The 14,019-nt window shown below is 51.7% G+C and overlaps 1 protein-coding gene across 9 annotated transcripts in view; it reads right to left on the minus strand.

Annotated features, from left to right (window-relative positions):
* Positions 1–14,019, minus strand: part of LOC103477426 (spectrin beta chain, non-erythrocytic 1-like) — a 93,941-nt gene that overhangs the window by 7,616 nt on the left and 72,306 nt on the right. For 7 of the 9 annotated variants that reach the window (XR_014091182.1, XR_014091184.1, XR_014091183.1 and 4 more), the window contains 12 exons: positions 13,491–13,580; positions 12,494–12,772; positions 11,909–12,039; positions 11,339–11,543; positions 10,403–10,777; positions 9,898–9,984; positions 6,193–6,350; positions 5,983–6,121; positions 5,173–5,257; positions 4,901–5,097; positions 4,739–4,827; positions 3,187–3,241 (listed from right to left, as the gene is read on the minus strand). Coding sequence is in view for 5 of the 9 variants with exons in the window: in XM_081616400.1 (XP_081472526.1) it covers positions 3,187–3,241; positions 4,739–4,827; positions 4,901–5,097; positions 5,173–5,257; positions 5,983–6,121; positions 6,193–6,350; positions 9,898–9,984; positions 10,403–10,777; positions 11,339–11,543; positions 11,909–12,039; positions 12,494–12,772; positions 13,491–13,580 (1,890 nt within the window). In the remaining 4 variants the exon portion in view is untranslated. Of the gene's footprint in view, positions 1–3,186; positions 3,242–4,738; positions 4,828–4,900; positions 5,098–5,172; positions 5,258–5,939; positions 6,122–6,192; positions 6,351–7,319; positions 7,422–9,897; positions 9,985–10,402; positions 10,778–11,338; positions 11,544–11,908; positions 12,040–12,493; positions 12,773–13,490; positions 13,581–14,019 lie in introns of those variants that run through there. The other 2 variants (XM_081616402.1, XM_081616403.1) reach the window with 2 other exon arrangements.

Genomic DNA, 14,019 nt, shown 5'->3' on the forward strand with positions numbered 1-14,019 from the left:
GAGGATCCTGGGAGCTTTGGGAGGAGGTCTGGAGCGTCCTGGGAGGTTTTACTGGGAGAACTGGTTTCTGACCCTGAGCTCCATCAACCAACAGGAACTGAAAACTTTAACTTCTTCCAATGTGATTCAAACTGATGGAAACTTTTTACTGAACTGCATCACAGACTCAGGAAGTCTCACTGACAGCTTTTCAAAATAAAATCATGGGTTTGGTGAAGATATGAAAATATTAATTCTGTTGAGTTTTTACCATTTAAAACAGTTTAACTCAGTTTTACAGTGAAAATCAGGTGATCAGATGTGATCAATGATCTGATTCCTGATGTTTCATTCTGTCTTTAATCTGTGGAGCCAAAAATCAGAAAATTATCATAAAATGACGACTAAATTAATTTTATGGGGATTTTTATCTTTAGCATAAAACAGAAAAAAACATTAAATAAAATTTATTTTAACATTCAGTCTAAAGAGAATCTGATGGTTCTGGATCATTTCAAACTGGAACTGTGAGAAATGACCCGGAACCAGGTTCTGACCCGGAACCCGGTTCTGACCCGGAACCCGGTTCTGACCCGGAACCAGGTTCTGACCAGGAACCCGGTTCTGACCCGGAACCAGGTTCTGACCCGGAACCCGGTTCTGACCAGAACCCGGTTCTGACCAGAACCCGGTTCTGATCCAGGACCCGGTTCTGATCCAGGACCCAGAACCCGGTTCTGATCCAGGACCCAGAACCCGGTTCTGATCCAGGACCCAGAACCCGGTTCTGATCCGGAACCCGGTTCTGACCCAGAACCCGGTTCTGACCCAGGACCCAGAACCCGGTTCTGACCCGGAACCTGCAGCTGAAACACTGAGCATCGTTGACCTCTGACCTCCAGCAGGAGGAAGCTTGGACTGATGGAGCCACAATCAACCAGAGACAGAAACATGGATGAGAGACAAACCAGGACGGGTCAGAGAGGACACTGGTTCTGACTGGGTTTATTGGGAATGTTAGTGTGGAGACGGACGGACGGACAGCGAGACAAAGCAGGGGACAAAAAGACATGATGCAAATAAAACAACTGAAAATACAGACGAGCAAAAATCCACTCACACCGAGGGACAGAGTGGGACACTGAGGGACTGAGTGGGACACTGAGTGGGACACTGAGTGGGACACTGAGGGACTGAGTGGGACACTGAGGGACTGAGTGGGACACTGAGGGACAGAGTGGGACACTGAGGGACTGAGTGGGACTGAGTGGGACACTGAGGGACAGAGTGGGACACAGGGACAGAGTGGGACAGAGTGGGACACTGAGGGACAGAGTGGGACACTGAGGGTGTGAAATGAAAGACGAATGTTTGTATAATGCTTTGAAATGATCAATATATTGACGAACGTGAAGAAATGAGTAAAATTTCAAAGTTTTCTTCTTTTTTTAGTCATAAATCATGTAAATCTGAAGAATTTAGATTTTCTTTCATCCTGGTTCTGCTGAGCGACCCGGTTCTGCTGAGCGACCCGGTTCTGCTGAACGACCCGGTTCTGCTGAACCCGTCATTCAGATGATTTGTAAACAAACTGCTGTTCCTTAAAGGGACAGTTCCCATATTTAGCTCCGTCGGGTCAAAATGATTAGAGTCCCTCAGCAGGAAATCGTTTAATTTATGGTTTCAGGAGGAAAACGGCGAGTATGGAGCCGTTTTCTGAACGGATCCGATCGGAAGGAGGCCCAGAAACGGACCCGTTCAGAACCGGATCAAAGTTTTGATTTAAGTTTAAAAATCTCAGAGGAAACTTTCTCCACGTTGGAGAGGATGATGAAGATGATGAAGATGTGTGTAGGAGCGTTAGACAGGATGCAGATCAACAGGAACCGCTAAACTTTCAAAATAAAAGAACAAAGTAATCATCCTAAAATGTCAATCCTTTACAAACTAATCATTTCAAAGGTTATTGATGATATTTTAGATTTAGTTCTAATCATAATCGATATTGATGATTTATCAGGTAAATAATTTAACTAAATTCCTTTAATATATTTTATTTAAGACGACAAGAATAACATCAGATTTCCTGATAATCTGTTGATTTTCTACAGTTTTTATCTGGATCAATAATATGAGAGGATGAATCTGAGCTGAGCCCTGCGAGGCGTTCAGGTGTTCATGTTCTGCGAGGCGTTCAGGTGTTCATGTTCTGCGAGGCGTTCAGGTGTTCATGTTCTGCGAGGCGTTCAGGTGTTCATGTTCTGCGAGGCGTTCAGGTGTTCATGTTCCACAGCGCGAGTTTGTAAATGACGACGTAAACGAGCAGAGCCATGAGCAGCTGAGGGGAGAGGATGGCGGGCGGGTCGAGCTGAGGGAGGAAGAGGAGGAAGAGGAGGACAGGGATGAAGGGGTGTGTGTGTGTGTGTGTGTGTGTGTGTGTGTGTGGTCCCAAACCAGACGCTCACAGTCGCACTCACACCACACTGACATCACTTCCTGTTCACATGGAGCACCTTTAACATTTGTCAGAGTAAAACAGGAATGTTGGGTCTGAAGGATAAAAACATGTTTCCAGGAAGTATACAGGACCCAAAACCTTTAAATACTTAGAGACAGACGACAACAAGGAGACACACTCAGCGCTAAAGACACGAGCTAAAGCTAAAAACAAGAGCTAAAGCTAAAAACAAGAGCTAAAGCTAAAAACAAGAGCTAAAGCTAAAAACAAGAGCTAAAGCTAAAAACAAGAGCTAAAGCTAAAAACAAGAGCTAAAGCTAAAAACATGAGCTAAAGCTAAAGTTACAGAGTAATGTAATGTATTTTGAAGGAATGATTGCTTTGGGGTAAAATTCATCCATAATTTCCTAAATGAGGTGAAAATTGTCGTCTGGATGTTTTATATTCTGATCTGTTTTCTCTGATCCCAGACAGGAAGTAGCCAGGTGATGCACTTCCTGCTGGGCTGACTGCCGACGGTCCATCAGAAATTAAATCCAGGCGACACAAAGGAATGCAGACTGCAGTGTGTGTGTGTGTGTGTGTGTGTGTGTGTGTGTGTGTGTGTGTGTGTGTGTGTGTGTGTGTGTGTGTGTGGGTGATCATGTCTGAGGCCGACTCCGTGCTGCAGCAGCTGCTGCAGCTGCGATGGCCCTGCGGCTCTGCAGGGAGCTGCTGTATGTCTGGTAGGCAGGAGAACGGTAACTAACCCGGGGCGACTCCTGGTCGGGCGGCAGCCCGTTCTGGGACACCGGCTCGCCCTCCCTGCAGAGAGAGAGACAGAGAGAGACAGAGAGAGACAGAGAGAGAAACAGAGAGAGAAACAGAGAGACAGAGAGAGAGAGACAGAGAGAGAGAAACAGAGAGACAGAGAGAGACACAGAGAGAGAGACAGAGAGAGACAGAGAGAGAGAGAGAGAGAGAGAGAGAGAGAGAGAGAGAGAGAGAGAGAGAGAGAGAGACACAGAGAGAGAGAGAGAGAGAGAGAGACAGAGAGAGAGAGAGAGAGAGACAGAGAGAGAGAGAGACAGAGAGAGAGAGACAGAGAGAGAGAGACAGAGAGAGAGAGACAGAGAGAGAGAGACAGAGACAGAGAGAGACAGAGAGAGAGACACAGAGACAGAGAGAGAGAGAGAGAGACAGAGAGACAGAGAGAGAGAGAGAGAGACACAGAGAGAGAGAGAGAGAGAGAGAGACAGAGAGAGAGAGAGACAGAGAGAGAGAGACAGAGAGAGAGAGACAGAGAGAGAGAGACAGAGACAGAGAGAGAGAGACAGTTTAGCAACGTGAAGCTTCAGCACAGATGCTGATAAATGTAATGCAGGAAAGCAGATCAGCTTTTTTACTCCAACCTGCTGAAAACAAGTCATGTGATCAAACAAACTGCTCTGGATTTTACCAACATAAACTAATAAAATATATTTTCTGCCAACAAACCAACTTTTTAAACTCAACACAAAGCAAACTGATGTAAACTGGCTTTTATGGCCCAAATTCAGAATAAAAATGTGTTTTTATCTTAATATTTCTAATAAATTTACTAAAATCTCCTATTTGTTACAAAACATATAAAAATAAAACCAGATTAAAACATTAAAACTTTAGATTTTTATTCTAATTTAGCAGTTTAACCCTGATGTGAATTAATGATCAAACCATGTAGGTCATTTGTTAAAGAGTAAATGCAACAAGCAGAGTTTCCCTCCCAGTCCTCCCAGTGCTCCCAGTTCCCCTCCCAGTCCTCCCAGTTCTCCCAGTCCTCCCAGTTCCCCTCCCAGTCCTCCCAGTCCTCCCAGTGCTCCTCCCAGTCCTCCTCCCAGTCCTCCTCCCAGTCGTCCTCCCAGTCCTCCTCCCAGTGCTCCTCCCAGTTCCCCTCCCAGTGCTCCCAGTGCTCCCAGTTCCCCTCCCAGTCCTCCCAGTCCTCCCAGTGCTCCCAGTTCCCCTCCCAGTCCTCCCAGTTCCCCTCCCAGTGCTCCCAGTCCTCCCAGTTCCCCTCCCAGTGCTCCCAGTCCTCCCAGTTCCCCTCCCAGTGCTCCCAGTCCTCCCAGTTCCCCTCCCAGTGCTCCCAGTCCTCCCAGTTCCCCTCCCAGTCCTCCCAGTGCTCCCAGTCCTCCCAGTTCCCCTCCCAGTCCTCCCAGTTTCCCTCCCAGTCCTCCCAGTCCTCCTCCCAGTCCTCCTCCCAGTCCTCCTCCCAGTCCTCCTCCCAGTCCCAGTCCTCCTCCCAGTGCTCCTCCCAGTCCTCCCCCCAGTCCTCCTCCTCACCTGCTCTGGGCTGCAGCCTCAGCAGCCTCTGCCGGCTGCCTCTTCCTCTCCTCTTCCTCTTGCCTTCTTCTCACTTCCAGTAACTCCATCTGGACAGAGAAGCAGACAGAGCGTCCGGTTCTGGTTCTGGTTCTGGTTCCGGTCCGGTCCGGCGGGCCTCACCGTGGTCAGCCTCTCCAGCGCGGCGAAGCGCTCCTCCCAGGTGGCGGCAGACTTCTCGAAGGCCTCGTGGCGCTTGATGAGCTTCTCCACCTCGTCCACGCTCTGGCCCATCTCCCGGCTGGACAGGTACGGCTCCTGGCCCAGCAGCCAGGCCTCCGCCACGCCCGCGTCCCGCGAGAACTGGTGCACCTCCAGCACTGGGGACACAACCGGGGACGGGTCAGAACCGGGCCGGGCCCGTCGGAACCGGCGCAACGGGTCGGACGCCTCACCCAGCCTCAGCCACTCCCAGCGGTCCTCCCACTTATCGATCATCTCTTTCCTCTTGTCCGTCAGCTGGAGCAACTTCTCCTTAATCTGCAGCCGGAAACTGAGCTTTAGAGGTCAAAGGTCACCCACACAGACCAACAAACATCCTGGTACTGGCTGCAGACTGGCCGTACTGGTTGGAGGAGAAACCAGTAAACAGTCCATATGGTGCTGCAGCTGCCTCTGTGGCCACTAGAGGGAGCCGGAGCCAGAAATGTCCTGATCCAGGACGGTTCCAAGAACCCAGAACAGAACCGGGCCTGACCCGGTTAACTTTGGCTTCCTGAAAACTGAAAACCAGCCGGAACACTGAGGTCCAGTACATGCAGAGCGACGCCAGCTGGTCTGAGCTGATCGGTCAACATTTTGATGATCAAACATTTTGATCCGTAACGAAGATTCAGACGATGGGAGCAAACAAAGTTTGTTTCTGGATTCTAGATTATCAATGCAGGATGTTTTATTTATAACACTGATTGATTGATTGATTGATTGATTGATTGATTGATTGGTTGATTGATTGATTGATTGGTTGGTCTTTTGAAGTGAGTTTAATCACTTTGCTTTAAAATCACTTTTAATCTGAAGTGAATCAGATTAAAAGTACATAAATTTAATTAAACATTAATTGTTGTTTTTAGTGAATCTGAAGCTGAAATCTGATCTAAAGTCATCGAGTCAGAACCGGACAGAGGCAGCTTTCTGCTGTCCAGCAGGTGGCGCTGCCCACCTCCTCTGCAGCGTAGTGCTGTCCAGCAGGTGGCGCTGCCTACCTCCTCTGCAGCGTAGTGCTTGCGGGCCAGCAGCGCCTTGCCCAGCTCGATGCAGGCCGTGAAGCTGTCGTTGCGAGCGTCGATCTCCGCCTTGATGCCCTGGTGGTTGTTCATCAGCAGCTCCACCGACGACACGTCCCTGCGGGCGCAGCGGCGGAGGTCAGAGGTCGCCCGGCCCGGTAGCGTGCCTCCGGGCGGAGCGGCTCCTACCTGGGCTTCTCCTGGGCCTCGATGAGCCGGATGACGTCGTCCATCCACAGCATCAGGTCCCGCACCATGCTGAAGAACCGGAACTTATCGGCAGTGTCCAGCAGCTTGGAGCGCCGGGCCTCCGCCGCCTCCAGGAGGCTCTTCCAGGCCTCCAGCACCTGCAGGGACAGACGGAGACATGAGGGCCGGCTGGACGGCAGGGCGCAGGGAGACACGGTGGGACATGGGGGACATGTCCCCACGGCAGACAGAGGGAGGGAACCAGCTGCAGCTTCAACTCAAACCAGCGCCGTCGTCGTGCAGCAGCAGAAGCTCTGAGCAGAAAACAAGCAGCTAGCTAACGTTAGCCTGCTGAGGCTAAACAGGAAGTGATGTCACAGGATCCACCTGAATTAAAGCTGATTCTGTCCCGTCAGCATCACTGAGACTAATGTCCAGCTGTGACCTGCAGACGCTCCGGATCCAACCAGAACCAGAACCAGAACGGCTCTTAAAGCTGCAGTACTTTATAGAAAATAGTTTTTTACATATTTGTTGAGACAATCTGTATAAATATTCATCTCCTTCCTTCTCCCAGCGCCAACTAGAACCACCAATCAGAGCGTGGGGGCGGGTCTTAGTGCTGTCAATCACCCTCCACCTCCCCCTTGTTCTCTGCTACACTGCAGTCGTCATGAATGCTAATGCTAGTTAGCATAGCCACTGATGAAGGTGGATAAACGGTTTTCCTGTTAAAGTTGTTTCTCTGCCATTAACATCTTTAACAGCACGTACATGAGGATGATTGACAGCACTAAGCCCCGCCTCCTGGCTCTGATTGGTTGTTTTCGACCGTGCGCTTCTTCAGCGAGGAGATCGATGCTTACACAGATTATCGGTCTCAGTCTGAACTGTAAAAACATATTTTTAATAAAGTCGCATCGTTTAGCTTCGATGTTTCTGACCGGTGATGAAGGTGCGATGAAGAGGAGGCGGTAACCATGGAGCCTCCTCCCCAGCTTCACTGCCTGCTCACCTTGTTACTGCAGGAGCGTTTGTTTTCAGCTTCTCAGCAGCCCAGCCGGGTGGAGAAGGCCGAGACAAACGATCCCAGTTTGAGACGAGAGCTCAGCCAGAGCGACTAAAATGTTCCTGAGCTCATTTTAGTCCAAAGAGGAAGAGGAGGAGAGGAAGAGCAGCCAAGTGATGCAAAGCTGGAGGGGGCGGAGTCTCACCTCTCCCTTTCTCTTCTGGGCCCACAGAGCGAAACGCAGGGAGACACACAGGGACGGTCAAAACACAGCAGCAACACGCTAACATGCTAACATGCTAACACGCTGGCCTGAATAACCAGAACCAGCAGAGTCCAGACGGGTCGGATCCAGGAAACACCAGCCTGACATAAACGTGGAGGTGAAACTACGGCTCCTCTGGTGGGACAAAACTCAGAATAATCTCAGCATAATCTGACATTCACAACATCGACTCAGCAGGAAAATAATCACAAATAAAAACAGTTTTGAATAAATGGAACCATCAGATATTAAATATTTATCTTGGGAGGAACTCATTGAATGACTCCATGTTCCCTGGGGAAGGAAAATGACGCGACACCGAGGCCTCTTCTGGAAGCCATGTTGAAGTTTAACTGCAACAGTTTTTACTCTAATGTCAGAAAACTGCAGCGAAGGGTTTGACAAGGTTTCCATGGCAACCATTCCCTGAGATCTAAAGGCTAACTGGTTTACTTTGACTAGACCACTGATGTTAGGTCAGATGAGTCATTCTGTCTGGGTCAGAACCACAGGATGAGGTTAAACCCGTTCAGGCCACTGCAGGGTGAAGTGGAGGCTCCGTGATGCTGTGGGCCGCAGGAGGCGTCAGGAGATCCGGAACATTTAGATACGTCTTTATGATGGAGAACCAGAACCAGAACTCTGGACCAGGACCAGAACTCTGGACCAGAACCAGGACTCTGGACCTGGACCAGAACCAAGACTCTGGACCAGAACCAGGACTCTGGACCTGGACCAGGACCAGAACCAAGACTCTGGACCTGGACCTGGACCAGAACCAGGACTCTGGACCAGGACCAGGACCAGAACCAGAACCAGGACTCTGGACCTGGACCAGGACCAGAACTCTGGACCAGAACCAAGACTCTGGACCAGAACCAGGACTCTGGACCTGGACCAGGACCAGAACTCTGGACCAGAACCAGAACTCTGGACCAGAACCAGGACCCTGGACCAGAACCAGGACTCTGGACCAGAACCAGGACCCTGGACCAGAACCAGGACTCTGGACCAGAACCAGGACTCTGGACCAGGACCAGGACCAGGACCAGAACCAAGACTCTGGACCTGGACCAGAACCAGGACTCTGGACCAGGACCAGAACCAGAACCAGGACCAGGACTCTGGACCTGGACCAGAACCAGGACTCTGGACCAGAACCAGAACCAGGACTCTGGACCAGAACCAGGAATCTGGACCAGGACTCTGGACCAGAACCAGAACCAGGACCAGGACTCTGGACCAGAACCAGGACTCTGGACCCGGTGCAGAGAGATTCTGGACCAGGTCCAGCTTTTTTAGACTAAAATCTCCGCCAGAGGACCGTTTTCATTCCCTGGTGGATCAGAACCAGTTGATCCAGTGAAACATGAACTCAGACAATCAGACATGAAACCAGCAGATTCATCCATTCATCTGCTGGTTTCATGTCCCGGTGCTGCAGCAGCAGCAGGTCAGTAAATGTTCCTACAGCAGGTCAGCGCTGCGACCTGCAGAGGTCAAAGGCCTCTCTGTCCCAGTAAGGCTGGGAATCCCCCCAGTATCTAAACCAGTTTAAACCTGAAACAGCAACTGGAGATGAATCAGTCCAGATGCTCAGTGACCCTTGACCTACCCCAGTGACCCAGGATGAGAACTGATGACATGGTGATCATTCAGATTCATGGTTTCACCAGTTTAGTGTTCAGGAGTCAAACTTCAGCACAGACCAGTTAATTTTCCCCAGTTTACGGCATTTTGACCATTCCCTGTGTGATGTCACAGTGTGTGAGGAGGAACATTTAAAGGGCCGGTATCACATAAAACCAACGTTTTCTATCTCCCATCCTGCTTTAAACATGCAGTGCTGCTTTGATTCTTTCATGCTTGAGGAATAATTTGGTCTCCATGGCAACCATTAAGCTGCAACACGCCTGGGTGGACCTAGCCCCGCCTCCGAGGCGCAGCTCCTCCCCCTCAGCTCCTTCAGACTAGCCAGCAGCAATTAGCAAACAGCTGCTGAGCTCATCATAGGAGCTGCTGCTCAGAGCAACGCTGGTGAAAACATTAAAGGGTAAAAGAGGAGCCATGGAGGCGGAGCTTCAGAAGGAGCAGGAGTTCTTAAAGAGACAGAGGCCCAATTTCAAGGGGATAAATCAGGAAGTGACATTTATTTAAAGTCTATAACAACCGAAGGTAACAGTTACTAGATTGTCCTATAAAATGTGAGTCTGTGCCTGAAAACCCATGATACCGGCCCTTTAAGCCCTGGCTCCGGTATAGTTAAAGTAATCTGTGCTGCTGAGGCTCTTCAGGTGTGTGGAGGAGCAGAGGGCTGATGTGATGTGAGAGCAGCAGCCGTGCAGCATGCGTTGCGCTGAGAGCAGCAGTGGCGCTGTCTCTTTAAGACGTCTGTCTGGTCTAATGAGGGAGCAGAGTGCTGGTCTCTCACCTCTCCTTCCCTCTTCTGGATGTCGTCGGCTTTGTCTCCGGCGTACGCCGACTGCAGACGGACGGCATCTTCCTGCAGCTGCCGGACCTGCAGACAGACCGGACAGAGCTCAACAAACTCCTTCATGTTTCCACCTTACTAACAGGTGGAGCGCCGGGTTCTCCGGGCGCCTGGCTCTCCGGGCGCCTGGCTCTCCGGGCGCCTGGCTCTCCGGGCGCCTGGTTCTCCGGGCGCCTGGCTCTCCGGGCGCCTGGCTCTCCGGGCGCCTGGTTCTCCGGGCGCCTGGCTCTCCGGGCGCCGGGTTCTCCGGGCGCCTGGCTCTCCGGGCGCCTGGCTCTCCGGGCGCCTGGTTCTCCGGGCGCCTGGTCCTCCGGGCGCCTGGCTCTCCGGGCGCCGGGTTCTCCGGGCGCCTGGCTCTCCGGGCGCCTGGCTCTCCGGGCGCCTGGCTCTCCGGGCGCCTGGTTCTCCAGGCGCCAGGCTCCCAGGCGCCCTGGCTCCAGCGTACCTGCGTGCCCAGCGCCTGGATGTCGTGCTCGAAGGTGGTGTGCATCCTCTGCAGCGTCTCCACGGTGTTCTGGTCGCGGCCCAGCTCCTCCGGCAGCTTCTTGTGCTTGTCCAGGATGCGGTGCAGGATCTCCTTGGCGTCGTGGTAGAACTTGTGCAGCTCGTAGGAGGCGGCCAGGATCTGCGTCCGCGTGTCGATGAGCTCCAGCAGGTCGGCCCAGGCCTCGTTCAGCCCGTCCTTCCACTCGGCGATGGTGGCCGCGTCGCCGTGGCCCGCGTTGATCAGCTCGTCCGCCAGCTTGTTGACGCCGTCGACGCGCTCCTGGCCGATGTTTCCCGTGTCGCGGGCGAACTCTCGGAATCGCTCCTGCAGCATCTGATCGGACCAGGAAAGGTCAGAGGTTAACTGGATGAAGCAGGAGCTCATGTTCATGTTTTCCTTGTTTTATCTGATTTAAAACACTAAAGAAATCTTTTTAAATCTGTTTTTAGTTTTGATTCTAAGTATAAAAGTCAGAAAAGCTTCAGAGAAAATGATTTAAACGTCTCGGTAGTTTTTCTCTGGATGGTTGTTTAAAATATCAGACACATTCAGACGTTTCATAAATCAGAGAAAAACCAATAAAACTCATGAAAACAGTTTAACTGCCACAAAACATTCAGGAGTTAAAAAATTATGTTAAAAACTAAAAATATCTTATTCTAGATAAAATGGAAGAAATTAAAAGGATCATTTTAATTTGCACCAATGGAAATGAAACTTTAAACAGTTTAAACTGTTTATCAGAATAAAACCAGCAGCAGGTTGGAGCTTCCCTGCATTTTAACTTTATTAGCAGTTTAACTTCCACAAACCTGGTTTTGCTGATTCTGGTGACGAATGAATCATTTTCAGTTTAAAACAGTAAAGGTTTGGGTTTCGTTGGTCTCGTCTCACCGTGACGTGCTCGTAGTCCTGGCCCAGCTCGTGCGACCCGGCCACCACCTCCCTCTCGGCGATCCACTGCTCCAGGTCGTCCACCTCCCGGTTCAGCTGGAACAGACGGAAACGCTCGTCCAGCTTCCCGCGCCGCTCCTCCGCCAGGTCCTTCAGCCCCGCGTACAGCTTGTCCACCTGCGACTGCCGCATGCCGATGCGCTCGCTGCAGCGGCGGGACGACACGGGTCAGGGTTGGCTCCCTGCAGGGGGCGGGGCTAAGCAGTGGCCTCCCTGCAGGGGGCGGGGCTAAGGAGTGGCCTCCCTGCAGGGGGCGGGGCTAAGGAGCGGCCTCCCTGCGGGGCTAAGGAGCAGCCTCCCTGCAGGGGGCGGGGCTAAGGAGCGGCCTCCCTGCGGGGCTAAGGAGCAGCCTCCCTGCAGGGGGCGGGGCTAAGCAGCGGCCTCCCTGCAGGGGGCGGGGCTAAGGAGCGGCCTCCCTGCAGGGGGCGGGGCTAAGCAGCGGCCTCCCTGCAGGGGGCGGGGCTAAGCAGCGGCCACCCTGCAGGGGGCGGGGCTAAGCAGCGGCCTCACCTGTCGGGGTGTCCTGCGGCCACCAGGCCCCGGCTGGTGCTGGACAGCTGATGGACGGCGTCGGCGTAATCCTCCACCGCCTGCTCCAGGATCTGATGCTTCTTCAGCATGGCCACCGAGCTCTGCTCATCCTGGACAGAGGTCAGAGGTCAGAGGGGCTGATCAGAGGTCAGACAGCCCGCTGAACCGGGTCAGAGGTCCGACTGACTCCTCTCTGCTGAACCGTGCCGCCAGAACTCGGCGACGCCCAGGAGGAAATGATACCAGGACAAGGAAGTGAAAGGAAAAGAGAAAGACGGGAAATTTACCGACTGGGAAAATTTAAAAACAACCAAACAAGAAAGAAAATCTGAAGAAAATGAAAAAATTAAATAAAGTTAAAAGAAAAAACATTAAAAGATTCAAGAAAAGGATGAAAATAAGAAGAATAAGGAGTTTAGACTGGAGGAAAATAAATAATCTACAAAGATAGATCTATAACTAGATAGATATAGCTCTATATCTGTACCAGAGTCATTAGCTCTATATATATAGCTCTATAGGTCTATATCTGTGAACCAGGAAGTGTTTTCTGGCCCCGCCCACCTTGGCCTTCTCCTCTGACATCATGTACAGCTCCTGCTCGCTCATCCAGGCCTCGGCCTCCGCAGCGTCGAAGTAGTACTGCTGGGCCTCGTGGGCCTCGCCGAGGCGGGAATGCCGGTTCTCCGTCTCCTTCCGGATCCGCTCCCACAGCGCCTGCAGCTCCGTCAGCCTCTGCCGGATCGGCTCGGCCGTGGGGCTGCCGGCCCGCAGGACCTGCTGGCTGCGCTCAAAGATGTCATCATAACGAGGCTGATGGCCCTGGATCTCCTTCTGCAGCGTCTGCAGGCAGGCAAGACACACACACACACAGAGGCAAGACACACACACACACACACACAGAGGCAGGACACACACACACACACACACACACAGGCAGGACACAGACACACACACACACACACAGGCAGGACACAGACACACACACACAGAGGCAGGACACACACACACACACACAGAGGCAGGACACACACACACAGAGGCAGGACACACACACAGAGGCAGGACACACACACACACAGAGGCAGGACACACACACACACACACACAGAGGCAGGACACACACACACACACAGGCAGGACACAGACACACACACACAGAGGCAGGACACACACACACACACACAGAGGCAGGACACACACACACAGAGGCAGGACACACACACAGAGGCAGGACACACACACACACAGAGGCAGGACACACACACACACACACACACACAGAGGCAGGACACACACACACACACACAGGCAGGACACACACACACACACACACAGAGGCAGGACACACACACACACACACACACACACAGAGGCAGGACACACACACACACGCATACATACACACACACATACACACACAGAGGCAGGACACACACACACACACACACTCTGGGTCAACATGCTAGTGGCTCTCTGCAGTTTCCTGTTAAACTGTGTAGACGTGGACAGCAGTCGGGTTTCATGTTCAGCCGTTTCCAGGTGAGAGGTCAAAGGTTACCTGGTTCTTCTTGATGAGCAGCTGCACCGTCTGCAGGTTGTGTCCGTGGTCGGTGGACGTGGCCAGAGGCAGCCGCTCCTCCACCCACAGCTGCACACAGAGCAGGAGGTCAGACAGACCACCATGAGGAGGCAATCTGGTTTCCATGGAAACCAAGAACCAATCAGCCGTCAGTAAACACAAATCAGCGTTTACAGAGAATTAAATAAAAACAGATGGTTTCTATGGACAGATTTGATCTACAAGCAGAAATAAAATTTCTTAAAAGTTCTGACTTTTTTTATTTAAAAAAAGATTTTCTCAAATTATAAATGTCTGTTTGGAAATGTGCTGAAATCAGCAAATTATCTGGTGATAATAACATACTGTTACGTATTTTAACACGAAACGCTGACAGCTGGGGATGATCTGGAGAAGAAGAAACTCTGGTTCCCCTCCAGCCTCATGATCTGGAGAAGAAGAAACTCTGGTTCCCCTCCAGCCTCATGATCTGGAGAAGAAGAAACTCTGGTTCCCCTCCAGCCTCATG

The sequence above is a fragment of the Poecilia reticulata genome, chromosome 15, assembly GCF_904066995.2.
Source record: "Poecilia reticulata chromosome 15, P_reticulata-male-v2, whole genome shotgun sequence".
Classification (NCBI taxonomy): domain Eukaryota; kingdom Metazoa; phylum Chordata; class Actinopteri; order Cyprinodontiformes; family Poeciliidae; genus Poecilia; species Poecilia reticulata.